The sequence below is a fragment of the Vigna angularis genome, chromosome 1 (assembly GCF_016808095.1).
Source record: "Vigna angularis cultivar LongXiaoDou No.4 chromosome 1, ASM1680809v1, whole genome shotgun sequence".
Taxonomy (NCBI): Eukaryota; Viridiplantae; Streptophyta; class Magnoliopsida; order Fabales; family Fabaceae; genus Vigna; species Vigna angularis.
In genome coordinates, this window is record NC_068970.1 from 27866150 (window position 1) to 27889125 (window position 22976).

Below are 22976 nucleotides of genomic sequence, written 5' to 3' on the forward strand. Positions count from 1 at the left end.
CTGTGATTCCAAATGTACAGCCGTAATTCATTTTTTCTGAAATTACGTCTAGTACTTCTATGCTAATTTTATTAATATGTTAGTTATATAAATAAATGGATGTACTGGTATTTTTATATAACTATTATATTTAATAAATATATCTTTATTATATTTAATAATTTAATAATTATGTATAGAAAGTTTTTGTTATGTTCATACATTATAAATAATATATTCTTACATGATAAAAAATATCATATAATATATTTTAAAATTTAAATTGAAAGATAATTAAAGCATAAAATAATAATTTTAAATTGAATTGCTAATAAGAATATAAATATATTTTTTAATAAAACCATAATTGCAAATGTATAAATATTTGCTTATATTTTTATTAAAGCATTGCCAATCTCCTTTTTTTTCCAAGCCTGTTCCTTCAAATATTAAAAGCATTTTTCTTTCATGATACTTTAGTTTTCATTTGTGTTTTAAAATATTTTAGAAACAAGGTTATGATAAATAATAGAATAATATTAATTTTAATATCTTTATATACAAGTTTATATTAAAATTTGGTAATAAAAAGTTAATTTTTAAGACGTTAATTAAAAAAACATCAGTATAAAAAATAATATCTGTGTTGTATATAACTTTTTTTCCCATATGGATCCATCTTTATTTTTATTAATTGGATTGGTGGATATTCAAATTGAAAAAAAAAATAGATAATAAAAGAAGATTGATACTATTAGATAATATAAACAACGTTTAAATATGTTGAACAAGATCGTATTAAATTATTTAATAATTTAAATGTTAGTTTTTGAAACATTATTTAACATGTTAATTTTAATAAGCTAAAAAATTATATTAGTTATTTTTTAATTTTAGAAACAAAAATGCATTAAAGTTTGAAATAAAAAATGATATCCAATTTCACGTCTAAGTTTACAGACTTGAAACATATTTAAATCCATAAATAGACTAAGATTGTAGAGTCTTCACTAATGAAATTAAGCAAGGACTCGAAGTAGAATTAAGAAGACATGTGCCCGGATCATGACAAAAAGAACTTCATAAAGTAAAACAAGTTATAAATACTGACACAGGATAAAGGTTACTCCCTATCAAGTAGCTAAGGCTGTTACTTTGCAAATGGGGCAGATGTTCTTCTGCATTAGCCACTGCTTGATGCAGGCACTGTGAAACTCATGCCCACAATCCAGTGATCCAACATTCTCTCCATCACCAAATTCCTCCTGCCATCAGAATAAGAAAAAATGCAGTGAGTATCTATCTCAGAAGTTAAACACACCATTGTAATGGTTTTCATGTTCTCATACCGAGACAAACATCAATCATACCTGACAAATGCAACAAGGTTCCAAAACTTTAGAAGACTGTGTCATGAGTGGTGTGTAAAGTCGTTGCTTCATCAACTTAACAATGACATCCTCACTCAATCCAGTGCTAACATCTCCTATACGTTCCTCCAATGCCAACAATTCCTACAACACCAACTGAAGTTAGAAGAAACAGCAGAAAGCAACTGGTGGATGAGGATACCATGACCATATATCCCTTTTTACCTCATAAGACATGTTGTCAACATCAAGGCGCATTTCTCTATGTCTGTCGTGTATTTCAGCCATGCCATGATATAGGAAAGTGTCAAATAACGTATAATCCTGATATTTCACAAGTGGCAAAGGAAAATGTTAAGAGAGTACTTCTCAATAGTTTAGCGTTTGCAAGGTCAACTACAACATGGCCTACACAAGCTAACCGTTTCTGCTTACTTCGAATCCAAATAATTCTTTTGAGCTATTGAAATACAAAGTTCAGTTCATTTCTTGTTAGGGGCAATGTGAAACACATGATATAATAAACATTGCAGAAGAAGTAGCATCAACTTCCTAGTTGTGATAATTGCTCAGATACTTCTATTAACCCAACTCTAGTACCAATATTTTATACTTGAATAGATTTCTCGCTAAGATGAAACGGTCATAAGCACACTTAAAGTTTATCAAGTGTGATACAATTATCATAAATAATCAAATATTAATTTCACAATACATCAAACAAATGTCATAAAGTGTCACGAGATATATCTGTACAGTGAGATTCAAACCTCAGCTCGTAAGTTCTCACCCCTTCGCATTGCCATCAAGACCTCGCGAATCTGGCACAAAGAACAAATAGATAATTCGAACAGATACGACAATGATGTCACCGAATTTAGCTAATTTCTTTATCAAATTTCACTTCCTAAAGATGCTTGTTAGTGGGCTGCTACAAATAAGCTATTTTGTAAAAAGTAAATTGAAAAAAAGATTATGAAAAAATGAGATACCACATGAAATTGCACAAACATCAAGACACTAAAAATTATCAAAGAATAATATCAATCTGAAAAAATTGTTCTATTTATTCACTCATCCATATTTCTTGTTTAAAAATTTAAACTTGGCTATATAACATATCTTGTTTTGTAAAACCATCACAGATTCATGTTGTATCCTTCAAATAACGGCACAAATAATTTGTAGAGAGGGAAAGAAACAAAAATTATACCTCGGATAGTAGTTGTCGTCTCCCCTCATTGCCGAAGGTTAGTGCTTGCAATGAATGGGGACTAGAGAGAACATCAGCACCACTTCTTTCCGTTAACAATGTTGTTCTTAGATAGGATTGATTGTTGCCAGAACCCTGGGTAAACGAGGGAGGACCAGAGGAAGATGGAGTAGAATGACCATTATGAACACCAGATGCAGAGCAAATTGATGGAAAAGGGGGCCAAAGATTGAACTCTGACACACTGTGCACATTTTCAATTGGGACTTCATGATTAAAATTCCAGCCAGAGTTATGTGAAGAGTGGGCATTTGGACTAGATCCAATCCAGGATCGAGGAGGTACACCTTCAGAAAAGTTCACATTACCAGAAGGTGTATGCCAATGTGTAGGTTCATATTGTAAAGATGCAGGTGCATTCATAAGGTGCTCAGTACTAACTCTGGGAAACACTCTCAAATTAAAATCTTCTCGAATAACTCTATCTCCAGAGTTATAAGAAAATGAAGATCTACCCTCCCTAGGATTGGCGATTCTACTCAAAGGAAAAGAATGGATGCGTTGGGCAGGTGATTGGTTTAAAGAAGTACCAGAATTAGCAGTTGTTACTTCAGCTATTAACCTCAATTCCAATGAATCATTAAGTGACTGAGAGCTGGGTATTTGATTCAGCGAAGAATGATTATGATGCCTAAAACACCCTATTGATGGTAAATTGACATGTATAGATTCCTGATCCTGTAGTTGGCTCATTCTTCTATTGAAGTTTCTTACAGGCCTTTCTAGATTTTCTGCAATACTTATCAAAGGAAATGCATTGGAAACTTTTTGTCTCACTTCATTTCTTACATTCTGCAGTAATGGAGGACTGGTAACAGGAATATCCTCCAAAGTTGTAACATCACTTAAGTTGCTAGAAGCATTAGGATCAGCAGGACCAATAGGCCAATAATCATTTTCAGATTGTGCAAGCGTGCTTGAGCTTCCTCCTGAGCACAGTTGCCTAGAACTATCACCTTCAACCCAAGCCATGGATCCAGAGTTTTCAGATGAAGGTCCTATGTAATTGCATGATGCACTGCCAAATAATGTCTTTTCTCTATCTATTCCACTAGTATTATAGTCATCAACACTACTACTAGCTTCTTTTCCCTTCCCACGGTCAGAAGCATGGGCAATATGCCCCATATCTGGACTAATATATTGGGTAATACGATTAGAACTAGAGCCTTGCCAAAGGGAAGGATAAACTCTAGATTGATTGCCATGTAGGTTATTACTTGAGCTAACAGGAAAAATTACTCTATTTGGTTCAAATTGTCTTTCCTCATACTCGAGATCATCCTCACTAGTAGCATTATATGAAGATGACGAACCATGTTCTGATTTTAGACCTTCCGCATTGCTTTGGTTGGTCAGATTCAGTCTAGAACTAGATTCCCCTAAATTCCAACAACTGAAGCTTTGAACATCATGACTAGTACTACATAAATATGCAGTCTCACCAAAAGATCCCCTATAATCTGAAAATCGGGAATCTACAGCATTTTGCACATGATTCAAGGAAGACTGATGATTTGTATCAGTGCCACGAGAACTGGGCCCTTGCATCATACTAATAATTGTTGGGAACGATCCAACAGTTCTCCTTTGACCTTGCATCAGAATCAAGTTATCCCACCTAAATTAATCAACAGAAAACATATATTAGATCCTCAAATCTCAAGCTATAAGTAAGGAGTGCCAGAGTCATGTATATAGCCTGCAGATGTTGTCATGAAATTAAAGGGCATGCTTTGTCACATATACAGTCGGAATTTAACTATTTAATCAATGCAATAAAATAAATGAGGTAAGATATACAAACAACAGATAGCAAAATTGTTCAATGAAAAGCCTAAAACTACTCTAGTAACACATAAATCAGGTAGAACTAGCCCAGATATCTCAAAAATGAAGGTTTTTTTTTTTTGACAAAAAAGAGTATTGTTAAATGTGCTGCTGGTGCACATGCACCTTAACAGGAGATTTAGATGGAAGAGAAATAAAAAGTAAAATAAATACATGTACATTATCACTAAGAAAAGCAATAACTATAATATTACGCAGATAAGTGGATATTTTTTTTAGACCCCCCACTGGCTGATGACTGGGTAAAGATGAATAGAAGAATTAAGGCATGTTCTTGTCAATGGAATTAGTGGAAAATATATGGACTTTGAATTAGCTGTATATTTTGTAGTTTTTATTCTCTCCTTAAATTGAATAAATAAAAAAAATTTCTGGACATTAAATTAATTGTTATTCTCTTCTTACTTGGGATAAATGTTTGTGCTCGAGTTACCCAATATTTTGAGCTGAGAATCGGGATGTAAGCTTATAATAGAATGCGATTTATATGAGAATTCTCAAGCAAGATAACGCAATTTTATGAGTTTTACATGGTATCAAGCTGACTTACAATCCTAACACCATTAGAGTTTTTCTTACTTCTTTCTTCACCTTGTTTCAAATTTCACAATTCTTACCATCTTGGTTTTTTTCTACAGTTTTTCCTAATCCAGTTTTGGTTCTTTGTCATGTCTTCAGAATAAATTTGATGTTTCAATGGTTCCCCTTAATGGAAAGAACTATAACTTGAAGATTCCATTTATAGATATTTGTCAAAGGAAAATATTTTTGGAATCACATTGATGGCAATGCTTCTGCTCCTGATAAAGAGACAAACATAAGGATGAACGGGCTATATGGGAGTAAAAGATGCTCAAAAGTCATGGCATGGATCATTGATTCTGTGGATCCTAAAATCGTCTTTGTAGCTTAATATTTTGTGCCAAGAATAAGCATGTCAACTTGCAATAAAATACCATTTATATTAGAATTGGGCACATTGTGAGACAAGTGACAAAATTCCATAGTTTTGACAACAGATAATCCATAGTATGCTCAATTAAAGTACCTATTAAGAGGGATGAATGGGAAAACTTATCGGTATTGCACTATTTCCCTAAAAATCAATTGCTCCAAAATCATAACTTGTAAATGACAAGAGCAAACCATTGCAAAAGCTAAAGTTGTTAGAAGAAGGCCAAGGAATGAGTTTTATCAACACCTCAGAAAGTATTAAAACGTACAAAGTATTTTCTTTTCCCTCATTTCTCCCCTACACCAAGGATGGTAAGTGCAACAAAATGTCTGCATCCTAAGGCACCAAAACTAGGACATTAGTATAGCTTGAGATTAATCAGGCTAAACTGAACGAAGATAAAACCAGCCATATCATCAAATGAGTGAAACTTCACAATACCTAATCCTACAATCCTAGGCAGCAAAATCAAGTTGGGGAATTAAAATAAACCGAATCCAAACTTAAAGAAAAGAAATTTGAATCAAACTTATAAAGAAGAGCAAACATGCCTTCCAACTGATTCAAAAGCTCAAAAGGGTATGCGTGAAAATTAAAAAAAAAAAATAGAAAAAAAAGGAAGAAAAACTTAGGGAAAAAACAATGATTTAACGCAATCCTATATCCCCGAACCATGAAAGAGGTGTGAGAACTTGGGAATGAAAACAAAATCCGCAATTCAGATAACTTTAAAAGCCGAAAAAAACAAAAAGGGATTTTCACAAGCATAGTCAGAGCATTAACGAGGAAGGTGAGGTTGAGATAAAAAGAATGAATAAGAATTTGGAAATGGAGAATTTATTACCAGAAGGAGATCTCCAGATTCAAATGGGTAGGTTTAATTGAGGATGATGATGATGATGATGATTCAACTGTTTGAATTACAGTGTTTGTTTTTGTTTAATTAAATTATTGGTGGCTTTCAGGAGCAGAAGGAAGCAATGAGAAGACGACAAGGGAAGAGAGAAAGAAGAAAAAGAAGAGAGAGAAAGGGATTAAAGGGACAGAGTACCTAGCGCACAGTAATCTATAAACTCTCATTCAAGATTTTCGGAAGCGAGAGAAAATAGGAAGGAACAATGTTGTTTTATATTTAATAAAGCCTTTTGGGTTGGTCATATGTTGTACTGCATGGAAATCAATTATGTTGCTCATAAAAACTAATCTCTTTATCCTTTACGGAAAAGTTTATTACATAAGTATTTCTGTTCACACATTTGTATTTGTTATATTAAAATATATATATAATTTTTTAACTTTTTTACTTTTATGAATAACTAATTAAATATAAAAAATAATCTAATTTAAAATATTTATAATTTTAATTTTAAAAATTATATAACTGTTACTATTAAAAGAAAAATACATTTAAATATTTTTTTTCAAATAATTAAATAAATACATTTTTTTTTGTTAAGAAAATTTTTTAATTAAAAGATAATAAAAAAATTAAGAAATAGTGAATCCTCTATAGTATAAATCTGGTGATTTTTTCTTCAATAATATGCCCTAAAAATAAAAATTATCAAACCTTCCTTACTAGTTACTCAAATAAAAAAGTACTGTTTACGTACCAAATCAGTTTTTTTTTCCTTATCTTTTTCTCAAACATACTTAAAATGTTTAATAATTTAAAACATTAATTTCTAAATAAATATTTTTAAAATCAAATTCACTTACTCGACTAATATTTTTTAGAATATTAAAAATATATAAAAAGTTTTTGTTTATAAAAAAATAACATTGATAGTTAATTTCAACATAAAATATCAAATTAATGAATAATAATACTTGAAGAACACTTGAACAATATTAATATTATAAAGTTAAATATTTTTATATAAATATTAAATTTAAATTTTAAGGTAATAATTTAGAATGTTAATAACAGTTTTAATAATATATATAATTTAGAAAATTAGTAATAACATTATTATTAATTAGAATTTATTAAAAAAATGTGTAAAAGTTATAAATATATTGATAACTATATTACAAAAGGAAACTTTATTATGAAATTTGATTATATAATTTTTAATTTAAAGCTAATTATTTATAATTAGTTAATTTTATGTTGAAGAGATGGTTTTGAATTTTGACATGCTTTATTATTTCTTTTATTTGAAATTAGATTGAATTATCATTGAGAAAAAAATACAAATGTGATTAATAATTAATATATGAAAGAAATAATCGATTGGACATTGTATATAATCGATTAAATTTCTTCATATTTCAGTACATGTTTAATAGGGCAAAATAGTTGTGTAATAATTGATCACATTCGTTGTATAATCGATTTAAACACGTTTCTATGCCAACATGTGTTTGTTGAGTGCATTAATGTGTTTGGAATGAAAAATGATTTGAAATTTGCTTAAGTGTTGAACTTAACCGATTACATAAGTTTCATAATAGGTTAAATTGTTTATCTTGTGAAAATCATTTTCATTCAAAGTCATAACTGCATATAACAGTCATATTAATTGGTTGTTGGCTTATATGATTTATTTAATCGATTGTATGCACTGTTTAATATGTTAAATCTGAAACATAAGTAAAACTGTTAAAGTAAAAGGAAAAACTTAATCGATTACATTATTTGATTAATCAATTAAATTGTGTAAGGATGTGAAAATCCTATAAATAAGTGTCTTGTGTGTTGTTTCAATACAATTCTATGAACATTCACTTTCATAACTAACTTGTTTGCTGAGTATTGATTGCAAGAGCGTCTAAGAAAGTCTTGGAGAATCAAGATCATACATTTAGGTTATTCATAAAAATTCTTGTAAGAAAGTTGAGCTGAAACATTCCTTATCATATATGTACTTTTGGTGTAATCTTTGAAGACCAATGTCTACATTGCAATCAAGAGGATTGTGTTCCTGTTCTTGTTGGCCAAGAGGAGAATCGTAATGTTCTACATTGACAATTGGGATTGCTATCAAGGTGTTCAAAAAGTTGGGATTGGTTTCTAGGTTTGTAAGATTGTGAGGTGTTCACATTTTGTACTGTAAGTGATATTGAGTGGGAAAAGAGAGTGCATTGAAAGAGGATATCTCTGTATTCTTGCTTGTATACTCTATCATTATAGTAGAATTCCTTCAACTAAGGTTGTTGAAGGAAGACTGGATGTAGGCTTGACCAAACCAATATATATTGCTATGTTGATCTTTCTATCCTTTCTCCTTTATTGTTGTTTCATATACTTGTGATATTGATTTCAAGAAAACTCAAAGATTTTGCAAAGCTTTTCAAAAAAACAATTTTTAAAGCAAAATCCAAATCACCCCCTCTTGGTTTGAGATATAAGGCTTCACTTTTCTAACAATTAGCAACCTTAAAATATAGTGTATTATATATGGCCTAAAACCTCTCTACCCTATTAATTAAGGCTTACAAGTCAGATATATATGATGTCAGTTACTAGGCACCTGATATTAAATAGTCTGCGACTAGGGTGACAACCTTCACATACTTCAAGAAAGACCATGAGGTCAGAAACCGAGTCGCGTACCGCCTACTGATATCTCTATATGTCTGTTGAGGACTTTCTAATGTCACAAGATTTAACCAAAAACAAGCATCACTTCATTGGTAAGTTGGTCATTGGACCCTAAGGTCAATGGACCCATAATTGTGGTTCATTTAAATGAGGGTCGTGGTTAACAAGGTATGTCAATAAATATTATTTTATTAAATTAAAATTTAATTTTTGTAATAATATTTGTTATTTTACATATTAATATGTATACTACTTGTTATTTTATTTGTATTTTAAGATTAAAAAAATTATATTTAGTGAGAGCTATTTTATGAAGGTTACAAAAACCTTCAATAAATTAACATAATTTAAATTGGTAGATAGGTTGTCTAAAATAATAATAATAATAATGAAGTTTTAATTATTTTTTTAAGAAATTTATCACGTGAAGAAATTATAATATATTTTTTAGTTTTATTTTTTTTCCTCCCTCATTTTTTTTACATGTTCCCTCCATTATTTTCTAACCATTTCCTTCTACACTAAGCATTTCTTTTTTGCACTCTCCACACGAATTCCTTATGCACTCTTCCCACGAAATTCATCACTGATAACCTCTTTGCTTCACTTCGCTGACCATCTTATTAATTGATGTTTAATCGAAGTTCACTCGACATTAACTTAAAGGAGATGAAGCTTGGTGGAGAATGTCTACTTTTATTCACTATGTACAGGTATGTTACTTGAACCCGATTTCAGTTTAAAAAATGTGTTTATATCGGACAATGTTGTTGTTATCCATTTTGTATCAAGTCTGAAATTTTTCTTTATAGGATTCACTAATAGATCTGAGAATCCTTAATTTTCAAACCTAATGCCCTGATATCTCTACCTAATGGATTGTTGGACACAACAAATTCTTCTAATGAGTGTGTCTCTTGCATAGACAATGTCAATCCACCAATGAATTTATTATTCCTAAGGTCCACAAGGTTAGATTCTTAGCGGTATTTGTGGCCAACCCCAAGGTGCTCGAACAACTATACTCCAAATTTTAGTGAAATGAAGCAAGCGAGTTGAAGAATGCAGGGAAAAATGAGTTTGTGATTGATGCAAAAGTGGAATTGAAGGTGTAGTGTTTGGTGATAATGAGCCTAGCCAACCAACGTACCTAAGGAAGGAGGCTAGAGGAGACTGAGAAGGACTCAGGTAAGGTGACTCTCAAGCAAGAAAGAAGTTGTAGTGATCTCAACAACATATCTTTACTAAGCATCAAAAGTAAAAAATACAAAGGGTGAGGTGTTGAATTTATAGTAGCTTTAGCCCTATACACGAGTATCAACCTTAATTGATCATCAGCCAAGTCTTACGAATCATGTTCCATGTGGAAACAAGTTTTTAAAGTGGGTTTACACATATACAAGACAAGAAGAATGGTACTACTCTAGAAGCTCTATTAGCGATGGGCGCATGTCTGGTCCATAAGGCAAGTTATGAAGCACCATGTGGCTATGCTGACCGGTCCTCTACTTGCCAAATTAGCTTGATTTGCATTGACTCTTTAGCATTTGATGCCTTTCTTCCAGTTCTTCTTGTATTCTTTTGACCATTCCTCTGGTAAAAGGTCCATTGGTTGACCCTATTCATATCCCTTCCCTCTTGAGAATGATTTGTCCTTAAATCTAAAGGATCCATTTTTTCATTATTATCTGCAAAAGGACGAAGGTAGGATATGTTGAAGGTAGCATGTACTCCATATTCCTTAGGAAGATCTAATTGATAAGCATTGTTATTATTATCAAATTTGGCGTCGTTGCTAGGAAACACGGTTAGGTGTTTTATCATTTTTTTTCATTTACATTATCTTTTTCTTTATTTTTTTCTCTATCATTTATTTTACTTAATTTTCTTTAGTTTAGGAAATTTGTTTTTTGGATTTTTATCATAATTTTTTTTTGGGAAATTTGTAAAACTAGTTGGAGAATAGTTTGGCTAAGGAAAGATAAGGTACTTAAGTTGTCCATTGAGACACACATGTCTTTCCTAGAAGTCTAGTCAACAAGCTTTCAACTTATTTCGTTTTAGAAAACCTCTTTAAAAAATGAAAAACAATTTTTTATATAAAAATAATAAACAATGTGATTTTGAAATGAATTATGATTAGACTTCAAACCAAGGTTGATTAGATAGATGTTATTGCTTCAAGAGGTTGAGATTGAGATTTAGGACAAAAGTGGGGAACATAACTTAGTACCTAACCATCTTAGTAGGATTGAAAAGGAAGAAGATGACATTCCAATTCAGAATGACTTTTCTGATGAAGTCCTACTAGCTTTGACAACTGTAAAAGGTATGTACCTGAACCTTGGTTTACTGACATTGTTAACTGTTTGGTTGTTTATGAGAGTCTTGGATATTTTAATGTTTTTTATGCAGTTAGAGTTAAAGTTTGATTAATTTAAAGCAAGAAATTAAATTGTCCATGTTGAAAAATAAGGCCAAAAATTAGTTTATTCATGAAAGGAAACTACAAAGAGCTAAAAGCAACCCTGATTTTCATTTATACACTCTGTTTTTTTGAAATAGGCCGAATAGTTACCTTTTTCTCCTACACCCCTAGCTTTTAAAAAATGCAACCCCGTTTTCAGCATTGGGCTAGAAAATCTGTTCTATACCCTATAATTTCTCTATACACACCCCCTACTACTAACAATAAATTAAAACTATTTTAGTATATATTTATAAATATAACACATTAGTAAAAGTGATGAATCATTATTTTCTTCACTTCACTTATCTTATTGTACTAAAAATAATCAGGGAATTATGCTTAATTGTCCAATATTTTCCCGTTTTTCATAAATGTACTTAATTTGGCCGATAATTCTTATTTTGATTAATTTGAATTATCTATGATTAAATTATTTACATTATTAATTCTAGGGAAATTATTGGGTAATAATTTGTGGGACTAACTTCTTTTTGAAGCAATTAATTAGAAGCTCTTGGATTTTAATTTGGAATTAAAGGAATGGTGTCACTGTTTGAATGGTAACACTTAGTAAATTATTTGAGAGTGAAAATCAAAAATAGAAGTATGCATGGCCTTGGACGGCTCTCGGCTGAAATGGCAATTAGATCAAAAGTGGGTTTAGTGCTTCACTTATAAATTTGCTCCATTATTGAAGCATTGTTGTCAATTAATGTGGGACCATTATATGTTTGTGGAAATACTGTAAAGAGGCATATGGCTTAGAATGGATGAAAAAAATAAAAAAAGAGGAGGGGCCATTATTCACGGTTTTGGTTACTAGTTTAGTCAAATGCTATACAATTAACATGTGCACGTTCCACCATCCAAATTTGAAAGGCATAAGACAAAAGTATGGGCTCCACTTGTAATATTATTCTGGGTATGGAAAAGGATGCCACAGGAATTGATTCAAGGACCACGGTACTGCAGTCACCACACAAGCAGTCCATACATCCAAATCTTCAACCAGCAGGCCAGAAACTTGAAGCACCCGTCCAGCAAACTTAGAAGTAGAAAGGTAAACCAGTTCAGCTTTGAAGAGAAGCCAACAAGCAATGGAGGTGTAACAGCAACATTGAGAAAAGCATACTGTAGCGTGACAAGGAGAAGTCTCACGGCTTGAAGACCAGCACACGTCCAGCCACCATCAAGGAATCTTCTTTCTCTTGAGGAGTTAACGGCCAGCTTCCACGCAAGATCAACTCACGGAGCAGCTCATCCAGAACTTCACGGTATTGATTCAGGAAGCAAGAGGGTGCAGGCATGGGAGGCCAACACAGCCACGTCCACACCCCAGAGAAAGAACACAGCAGCTCACGCCCAGCACACACATGAAGAAGAGGCATCCAAATCATCATCTAACAAGCATGGGAGGTGCACATTTGAGGGAGCTGCTGTGACGTAAAAAAAGAAGCATTGCTGGACCAGTTTTGGCTTTGAATAGAAGCGGTGCAGCAGCAAGGCAGCAACCTTGGTGTGCTACATCCAGTAACATTGGCAGCAACACGCTGCACTTCCATCCAGCGGCTGCAACGAGTAAAGGGGAGGCCACTGACGTGTGAGCTGGAATGGTATTGAAGATGAAGACAAGGTTAGTTGGTAAAATGGAGGCCCCTCACCTTCTTTTCCCACGTCCAAGGTATAATTTGCTGATGAAGAAATTAATGCAAAGAGACAAAATGAATAACGTAAAAGTCTAAAAGCTGAAAGCCACTTGTCCAAAATTTAGGCTATAAGAGAACTTCAAGCAGCAGAGAGGAGGGACACGTCTGGAGGCCTGGAAGAGGCTCTCGGGTTCTTCTCTTCCAGGAAGCTCTATCTCTTGATTTTCATTTTTCCAATGCAATGTAGAATTTTTCTTCAGTGTTATAGTAATTAAAACAGTTTCGTCATTTCAGTTTGTATATTTTATTTTAACTGTTCAGTAATTTTATTTCAAGTGTTAAAACTTTGTTGAATTCTATTTTCAGTTAAGTGTTTTATTTTTGTTATCTGTTTTATTTTATTGTATACTATTTTCTGAACCGTTAAGTTCAGTCAATATATTTTTCCGTTCGGTTTATTTTCAACGTCGTTTTTATTGTTCATTTTCACTGTTGCTTTGGGTAAATTTTATTTACACTACTGTTATGTTTTCTGCATGTTTATTGTTCTAGCATTTTAATTTCAAACACTGCTAAATTTTTCATTGTCTATTTTTACCATCTTTTACCGCTTATTTTTACCGTTGTCTTTAAGATTTATTTTGGCGTTTTAAATTTTGTTTTGTTTTAATTCCAATTTTAGTTTTAATTTATTTTTCAGCGTGAACCAAAAACAACCCCCCCCACTTCGTGTTAAAATCTGAGACTGAACCACACAATTTGGTCCTTGAGAGACGACCTAGGAGTCACTTCCTAGAATATACTGCATTAATTCGTGTGCAATAAAATTTGATGGGCCGCGACACCCTTATCAAAAAGCTAACAAAGAATAGTAATATTTTTAATCACAAGTGAAATCTACACATAAAGACAACATTGAAATAATTTCAACCTATTTTGTAAGAATGAAAAAAAATAATATAAAACTTTATTATATATTTTTTCTTACAAAATTATATTTTATTTTACACTTAATAGTAAATTTATTAAATTTTCGGACAAGACTTATTAACCTTGACTATATATGATAGTATCCTTTTATTATTACTACTAATATTAATGCAATAGTCATCATGAGCATGATCATTATCCTAATTGTTATTTGTATTGAAATTCTGATTATTGTTAAGATAAGATCATTTAGAGAACTAGATATTCTAGCAACTTATGTTTTAAAGTTTAACATACAATACTTAACGAAATATTGTTTATTGAAATAAGCGGCTAAATGATACATTTATTAAAAATAAAGTTGAATGAAATAAGCATTTATCAAAAAAGATCAACGTTGAACAAAATAAGCATTTATAACATTTTAAGAAATTTTAGCATATATCGTCTAACAAACAATGCTTAACAAAACAACGTCTAACAAAAGGAAACGTTTAAGTGTACACTTTGTAAAACACTAAAGCTTAAATTTTATATCCCAATAGTGTTGAACAAATAAGTGTTTTAAGAAAAGAATCATTTAGAAAAAAACTTGTTAAATGATGTAATGAAACTTATAAAAAGTTTTATTGAGTAAGTGTTTAAAATTTTATATCGTCTACAAATCATATATCAGACACATTGCTTCCTAAACGATGCTTATATCAAACGAGTTGATGATACAAGAGTGTCAAGCACAATCATACAGTAAGGACCCAACACACGGGGTATGGCCAAAAAGCTCCAACAAGATCTTGAAGATCTTCATCCCGAAGGTAAAGTGCTCTTCACATGCTTTGAGTGGAAACCAGGAGAACAAGCAAAAGATCCAGCATGGTCCAAACCAGCACAAGGGGAAGGATAACCCAAATACAATAAAAAGAAAAATAAAGGTTGGCACTCAACGTACCAACCTTGGAGCTCATCAATCCGGAAATATCCAGCTCATGCATTCCACTCTACTGCCACGTGTTAATTGTTGTTTGCAAAAATGAAGCTTTCCACGTTCAACACATTTGCCACGTGTTTCAGGACTTGTATTGGACATTTAATCCCTACCGTTCAAAGCTGGGAGAATCCATTATAAATTCTCCTTGCATAGATTGTAAAAACACTTTTGATGAATTGAGAGAATAGATTTGTTGATGCATTTTCCAGCGTCTTCTCCCACCGAAAGTCACTCCTGTGCTTCCTCCCAAATCTCCTCTAGCTTCCTTTGATGAAGGTTGTCTGAGCTAGTTCCATTCCCCAAAGCACCTCATCCAAACTCTTCTTCCACATATTCAGCCGCTGCTACTACACCGTATCGGCTGGTTTTCATTTTGTTCTTCCGCTACCATTGTTGTTCTTGTCGTCAAGCTCACGGATCTATGGATTCGCCCCAAAGCTGGAGCTATCATGTGGTATTCAGAGCCTGGTTCGAAGTGCACCAGTGAGCTAGTCTTGTGAGCTAAGTGTTTCTTTAAAATTTCACACTGTAATCCTGTTCTTTTGTTGTCTCTGAAATCTGTTTCACTGTTATATTCATTCTCTGGTGTATTAGGTTCTGTTTGAGTTTGTTCGGGTGTGCTAGTTTTATTTTAATTGTGTCTCATTATTTTAATCGGTCTATTTGTGTTGTTTGAGTCCTTTTTGTTTGAGCATCTTTTCCTGTAATGTTTAGTCATGTGTGTTTACATTTCTGTCTTCAAATCTGGTTTAAAAACTATGTGTTCTGCTACATCTGAACAAACTGAAGAAGTTGTCATTATCTGCACACTAAATGAGCCGTGACAAACTTAGTGGGAGCTCAAGTGCATGATTTGTGACACCAATTCCAGTTTCAGAATTTTGAGCAGTAGAATAACTTTGTGTTTATTTGAAAGAAATTGATGAATTGGATCTGTGATTGAATGTCCAAACCGAGCTAGTACTTGATGCACATCATATAAGCACTGAATTGCTTCTGCAAAAGGCTTAGTAGCATCATTGGAAAACTCACTTTGCATCCAATCTGCAGTTGGCCGAACTGCACTACTTTGCTTAGTCCATTGTTTTTTTAGAAATCCTGTTTCAGTATTAGATCATTGCTGAACATCTTTGCAACTATTTCCAGCACTTTTGGCAAGTTTTAAATGCTGTGTATGGACATATGTCAATGTTCAAAGGTCGTTTAATTCAGTGCACTAAAATCTGGGTGGTTGAGTTATTCAATTTGCTGCATAAACAGGGTTGAATGAGTCAAAATCTGTTATCCTAAGTTTCTGCATCCAATTTCAGTATCAACATGTTTGATTTGATGAATTAAAACTGGTTATGCAAATAAATTTTACCTTGAAACAACCCTGCACAATTTTGACTCTCTAAACCACCAGTTTTAGTCTTCATCTTTTTGGTGTAAGCTGCATACTACAACGTTAATTGTACAATCTATTTTGGTGCAATCCAATAATCTAAACTTGTTAGCAAAATCTTGGTCAAGTGTATTCAATATTAAAGGCAATATAACATAAACAAATATTGCAAATTAAAAAGTTGATTGGCCAGTGCAAGTTGAATCTGCGAAATCTGGTGCACCAAACTGATTGTTCATTCAAACAATTCATCAAACAGTTTGATCAATTTCTAATTGTCTCCGAATTTGATTTAATTGCAGCTTGTTTTGATTTCTTGCTTTCTTAATACGCTCTAGAACTCTTCCTAGGTTCTTTTTGTTGTGCTTCCGTGTTTGCATCTCCTTTTCTTGTTTTATTTTCAATCATTGCTTTTCTGGCCTACCACCTGTTTGATAAAAGGTGTTGTAGTGCAGTATTTTCCTGAGACAAGTCTGTGCAGTGCTTCATTTCCTTCTCTAATCTCTTGCTGATTTATAGTCTGTTTGAGGTATAATTACATGGGATTGGGCTAGCTAGAGATATTTCATCGTTGGTAGCCTCCTAGGAAGTGGAGATTTGACGGAAACAACAAGGCATGGTGACTACGGTGCTGTAGAATTTGATATGCTGGAAACGTCTTTGCTGATACTGTAATAGCAGTTTGAGTGCTGCCAAGTAAAATCCTCCTAACCAGCAACTGTGAGCCTTGCGTGATTGCCTCCAGAATCACCCAGTTTTATTTGAGGGAAGCCAAAGTTGCATTGTCAAACCTTTTCTCTTTTCCTTTTTTGCAAAGTATAATTGTATTAGCAACTCTCTTTTTGTTTTTTTTTGTAAAGGGCCATTACGCAAGTGATTGGACAGAACTCACAAGTGTTCTTCCATCATTTGCAAACATTGTTTTACTTGTTCCATTTTAAAATTGGTAGACAGTGAGTGTGTCTTGGATCCAAAGTTTCAAGCCTCACTTAGGAGCTCTCACCATAGGATTAGTTTTCATTTCTTTTTGGTTTAATTGTTCCACGATTTAGGGTGATTTGGGCTAGAAGGGATTAAACTCTAAGCCTTATCACATTAAAGTCCGATTCTAGAGTCTAGTTTTCTTTAAGTTTGTTTGTCTTTAAGACATTGAGTGAATTTACAAGTAATTTTGATTTAAAGATTTTAGTAAGTAACTAGGGATATATTTGGCAAGGCAAGACTTGGTATTTAAGCAACCTATACGGTTCACGTCTCTTACCTGGAATATTATCCTCAAGTGAAAACTTTTGTTCTTTATTTCAAGAAAACTTTTAAGTTCATTAAAATGTCTGGAAGACAATCCCCTAGAATTAGTGAGACATCCAAAGATCAATTTTCATTCCAAACTCTAGTCAATCAACTCAATGAGATTGAGAGAAAAATCAGTCAAGAAAAAGTCCAGAGAGAGCTACATAGTGCCATGGTTGAAAATGAGTTGAAACTTTTGAGAGAGGAACAAGTCCAACATAGGGAGAGAAGTTATAGTGGAGAGTCTCAATATGAACAAGAGACCTTAAGAGTAGGAGAATATTATCATCAACCCTCTTCATCAAGAAGACACAGGAGGGAATTTGAAAATCCTCCTCCTCCTAAGGAAGTTAATGTGGTATTGCCTCACTTTCATGGAAAAGATAATGTTGAGGCTTACCTAGATTGGGAAATGAAGGTTGAACAAATTTTTGCTTGCCATCAAGTGGGAGAAGAAAGAAAAGTCTCTCTTGCTACCCTAAGTTTTCAAGGGTATGCAATGTATTGGTGGACTGCTACAGTCCAAGAGAGACTAAGATAGCAACTTCCTCCAATAAAATATTGGAATGAGCTTACAAATGCCCTTAGGAAGAGGCACATGCCTTCCTATTACAAAAGAGAACTCATGGATAAGCTCCAAAGATTACAACAAAAGTTTATGTCTGTTGAAGAATACAGACAAAAGATGCAGCTATACATGATGAGGGCAGGGATAACAGAGGGTGAAGAGACTACCTTGGCTAGATTTTTGAGTGGGTTGAATCTTGATATCAGAGATAGGGTTGAACTTCTACCTTATAGAGATTTGAATGATCTTGTTCAAATGTGTATAAAGGTAGAACAACAAAATTTGAGAAAAGCTTCTGTGAAAAGATTTCAATCCCCCTTTGAACATAAGATTGTCAAAGAAAAAGAACCCCTCAAACCTCTATCCAAAATAGTTGAAAAACCCAGACAGGAATCCTCTTCACACACCCGCATTAGTGAAATCAAGTGTTTTAATTGTCTGGGTAGAGGTCATATAGCTGCTCAATGTCCTACCAAGAGAACCATCATTTTACAAGGTAGTGACATTTATAGTAGTGAAAGTGAATCCTCCACCATTGAGAGTGAGAGTGAGCAAGAGAAAGAAGAGGAAGTGTTTGCGGATGATTGTCAACTTCTCATGGTGAGAAGAGTGCTTAACAGTCAACCAAACCTAGACCACTTATCACAAAGAGAGAACATCTTTCACACAAGATGTCAAATTCAAGAAAAATATTGTTCTTTCATTATTGATAGTGGATCTTGCTGCAACTGTTGTAGCACCAGGCTGGTTGAAAAGTTGAATCTTACTGTAATACCCCATCCAAAACCTTACAAACTTCATTGGCTAAATGAAGATGAGGATATAACAGTTAAGAATCAAGTTAAACTGGCAATTTCCATAGGAAACTTTAAAGATGATGTTATATGTGATCTAGTTCATATGGAAGCTTGCCATGTACTATTGGGAAGACCATGGCAATTTGATAATGACACTACACACCATGGTCTCACCAATACCATAACTGTGCACAAAAATGACAAAAAGTTTATGCTTCATCCTTTGTCACCTGTTCAGGTGGCCAAAGATCAAGCACAAATGAAGCTCAATCGGGAGCAAGAAAAGGAAGAGAAGAAAAAAAAAGAAAGTCAAAAAAAAAAGAGAGACAAAAGTAATCCATAGAGATGATAAATAAGGGTGGGAGAAAAGTGTTCCCTCTCACAAGGTTAGCCAACATGAAAATCTTTTGAATAAAAAAACTTTGGAAAATATTCTTCATGTTGAGCAACCTTCATACCTTCTCTTGTGTCAAGGAACACTCACTTGTACAAATAGCAAGTCTCAGACTTTGACTCTCTCTCATCCAATTCAAAACCTTTTGAAAACATTTGATGATATATTTCCCAAAGACATACCTATTGGTCTTCCACCACTAAGGGGAATAGAACATCAAATTGATTTTGTGCCAGGGGCAACTCTTCCTAATAGGCCTGCCTATAGGACTAACCCCCAAGAAACTAAAGAGATTGAGTCACAAGTCCAAGACTTGTTAGATAAAGGCTGGGTTCAAAAAAGCTTAAGTCCATGTGCTGTACCTGCCTTGTTGGTGCCCAAGAAAGATGGGAAATGGCGCATGTGTTGTGATTGTAGAGCTATCAACAACATCACAATAAAATACAGACATCTAATCCCTAGACTTGATGATATGTTAGATGAATTACACGGCGCCCAAATATTTTCCAAAATAGATCTTAAGAGCGGTTATCACCAAATTCGAATCAAAGAGGGTGATGAGTGGAAAACTGCTTTTAAGACTAAGTTTGGACTATATGAGTGGCTTGTAATGCCTTTTGGCCTTACTAATGCTCCAAGCACATTCATGCAACTTATGAATCATGTCTTAAGGGATTGCATTGGGAAGTTTGTAGTTGTTTATTTTGATGACATTTTGGTGTATAGTCAAAATTTGCAAGCACATGAACAACATTTGAGAGTTGTCTTGACAATTCTCAGAACCAATCAATTGTTTGCAAATATTGACAAATGCACCTTTTGTGTTGACAGTGTCATCTTTCTAGGTTTTGTGGTCAATAAAAATGGGGTCCATGTTGATCCTGAGAAAATAAAGGCCATTCAAGATTGGCCACCCCCTCAGAATGTAGGACAAGTAAGGAGCTTCCATGGGTTGGCAAGCTTTTATAGAAGATTTGTTCCTAACTTCTCTACTCTTGCTTCCCCTCTCAATGAGTTGGTGAAAAAAGATGTTACATTCCACTGGGGAGAAAAACAACAAAAAGCCTTTGAGTTACTCAAAGAGAAGCTCACTCAAGCACCCATTTTAGCTCTACCCAACTTTTCTAAAACTTTTGAGCTAGAATGTGATGCTTCTGGTCTAGGCATAGGTGCTGTGTTATTACAAGAAGGTCATCTCATTGCTTATTTCAGTGAAAAACTTCATGGGGCCACTTGTAATTATCCCACCTATGACAAAGAGCTTTATGCTCTTGTGAGGGCTCTTCAAACTTGGGAACATTATCTTGTTTCTAAAGAGTTTATCATTCACAGTGACCATGAGTCACTCAAGTACTTGAAGAGCCAACACAAGTTGCAAAAGCGACATGCTAAGTGGCTTGAATTTATTGAGCAATTCTCTTATGTTATTAAATACAAGAAAGGCAAGTCTAATATTGTGGCTGATGCTTTATCCAGAAGAAACAATCTTTTGGCCACATTAGGAGCACAAATTCTTGGTTTTAATAACATAATTGAATTGTATGCTCAAGACATTGAGTTTCCCAAAATTTATGAGGAATGCATACACAAGGCTCAAGGAGGTTTTTATGTGAGAGAGGGATATCTTTTTAAAGAAGGCAAAATATGTATACCTCAAGGATCACATAGAAAGCTTCTTGTCAAAGAAATACATGAGGGAGGCTTAATGGGTCATTTTGGGGTAGAAAAGACTCTTGGCATGTTGAAAGAAAAAAAATTTTGGCCTCACATGAGGAAAGATGTCCAAAGACATTGTTTCAAATGCATTACTTGTTTAGAATCAAAATCTAAAGCAATGCCTCATGGACTTTATACTCCTTTGCATGTTGCTTCAACTCCTTGGAAAGAAATTAGTATGGATTTTGTCTTAGAACTCCCAAAGACTTCAAGGGGTTTTGATTCTATCTTTGTGGTAGTAGATCGTTTTAGTAAAATGGCTCATTTCATACCCTGCCACAAAGTAGATGATGCAAGAAACATTGCTAAGCTCTTCTTTAGAGATGTGGTAAAACTTCATGGATTACCTCGTGTTATCATTTCTGATAGAGATACAAAATTTCTTAGTCACTTTTGGAGGACCTTATAGTCTAGATTAGGGACTAAGCTTTCTTTTTCTACTACTTGTCATCCACAAACAGATGGACAGACTGAAGTAGTCAATAGATCTCTATCAACTTTATTGAGAGTAATTCTAAAAGGAAACCACAAATCTTGGGATGAATATCTTCCTCATGTCGAGTTTGCTTATAACAGAGTAGTTCATGGAACTACTAAAATTTCTCCTTTTGAGGCTGTATATGGATTCAACCCTTTGACACCTAAAAATTTAATACCCCTTCCTAAATCATTTGACTATGTTCATCAGGAAGGCGTATCTAAATCTAAATTTATTAAAGACTTACATCAAAGGGTCAGAAAACAAATACAACAACAAAACGAGAAATATGCAAAGAGTCATAACAAAGGAAGGAGAGAGGTGATCTTCAATGAAGGAGATTTAGTTTGGCTTCATCTTAGAAAAGAAAGATTTCCAAATCTAAGAAAATCTAAACTAAACCCCCGAGGAGATGGTCCATTTAAAGTTCTTAGACGGATCAATAATAATGCATATCAACTTGATCTTCCGCAAGAATATGGAATTCATCCCACTTTCAATGTATCTGACCTTATGCCTTTTTCAGGGATTGAAAATGACAATACAGATCCTTTAGATTTGAGGACAAATCCTTCTCAAGAAGAAGGAGATGATACAAGAGCGCCAAGCACAATCATATAGCAAGGACCCATCACACGGGGTATGGCCAAAAAGCTCCAACAAGATCTTGAAGATCTTCATCCCGAAAGTAAAGTGCTCTTCACATGCTTTGAGTGGAAACCAGGAGAACAAGCAAAAGATCCAGCATGGTCCAAACCAGCACAAGGGGAAGGATAACCCAAATACAATAAAAAGAAAAATAAAGGTTGGCACTCAACGTACCAACCTTGGAGCTCATCAATCCGGAAATATCCAGCTCATGCATTCCACTCTGCTACCACGTGTTAATTGTTGTTTGCAAAATGAAGCTTTCCACGTTCAACACATTTGCCACGTGTTTCAGGACTTGTATTGGGCATTTAATCCCTACCGTTCAAAGCTGGGAGAATCCATTATAAATTCTCCTTACACAGATTGTAAAAACACTTTTGATGAATTGAGAGAATAGATTTGCTGATGCATTTTCCAGCGTCTTCTCCCACCAAAAGTCACTCCTGTGCTTCCTCCCAAATCTCCTCTAGCTTCCTTCCATTGATGAAGGTTGTCTGAGCTAGTTCCATTCCTCAAAGCACCTCGTCCAAACTCTTCTTCCACATATTCAGCCGCTGCTACTGCACCGTCTCGGCTGGTTTTCATTTTGTTCTTCCGCTGCCATTGTTGTTCTTGTCGTCAAGCTCACGGATCTATGGATTCGCCCCAAAGCTGGAGCTATCAGTTGACATATGGCAATATGTTTTAAA

At 33.8% G+C, this 22976-nt stretch overlaps 2 protein-coding genes across 4 annotated transcripts; one reads left to right on the plus strand and one right to left on the minus strand.

Annotated features, from left to right (window-relative positions):
* Positions 1–953: 953 nt before the first annotated feature.
* Positions 954–6519, minus strand: LOC108341058 (E3 ubiquitin-protein ligase MBR2). Of its 3 annotated transcripts, XM_017578670.2 has the most exons (7): positions 6273–6472; positions 5697–5764; positions 2563–4243; positions 2120–2170; positions 1575–1673; positions 1350–1493; positions 954–1244 (listed from the first exon to the last, which is right to left on the minus strand). In XM_017578670.2, the coding sequence occupies exons 3-7, from the start codon at positions 4222–4224 to the stop codon at positions 1113–1115; spliced, it is 2088 nt and encodes a 695-aa protein (XP_017434159.1). In that variant the 5' UTR covers positions 4225–4243; positions 5697–5764; positions 6273–6472; the 3' UTR covers positions 954–1112. The 3 variants fall into 3 exon arrangements, with proteins under 3 accessions (XP_017434159.1, XP_017434157.1, XP_017434158.1); XM_017578668.2 differs by lacking the exons at positions 5697–5764; positions 6273–6472 and adding an exon at positions 6480–6519; XM_017578669.2 differs by lacking the exon at positions 5697–5764.
* An 11336-nt stretch (positions 6520–17855) lies between these two features.
* On the plus strand, positions 17856–22257 carry LOC128194132 (uncharacterized). The gene is made up of 6 exons (XM_052868966.1): positions 17856–18175; positions 18989–19215; positions 19523–20129; positions 20274–20367; positions 20803–21178; positions 21620–22257. The coding sequence occupies exons 1-6, from the start codon at positions 17856–17858 to the stop codon at positions 22255–22257; spliced, it is 2262 nt and encodes a 753-aa protein (XP_052724926.1).
* The last annotated feature ends 719 nt before the right edge of the window (positions 22258–22976 follow it).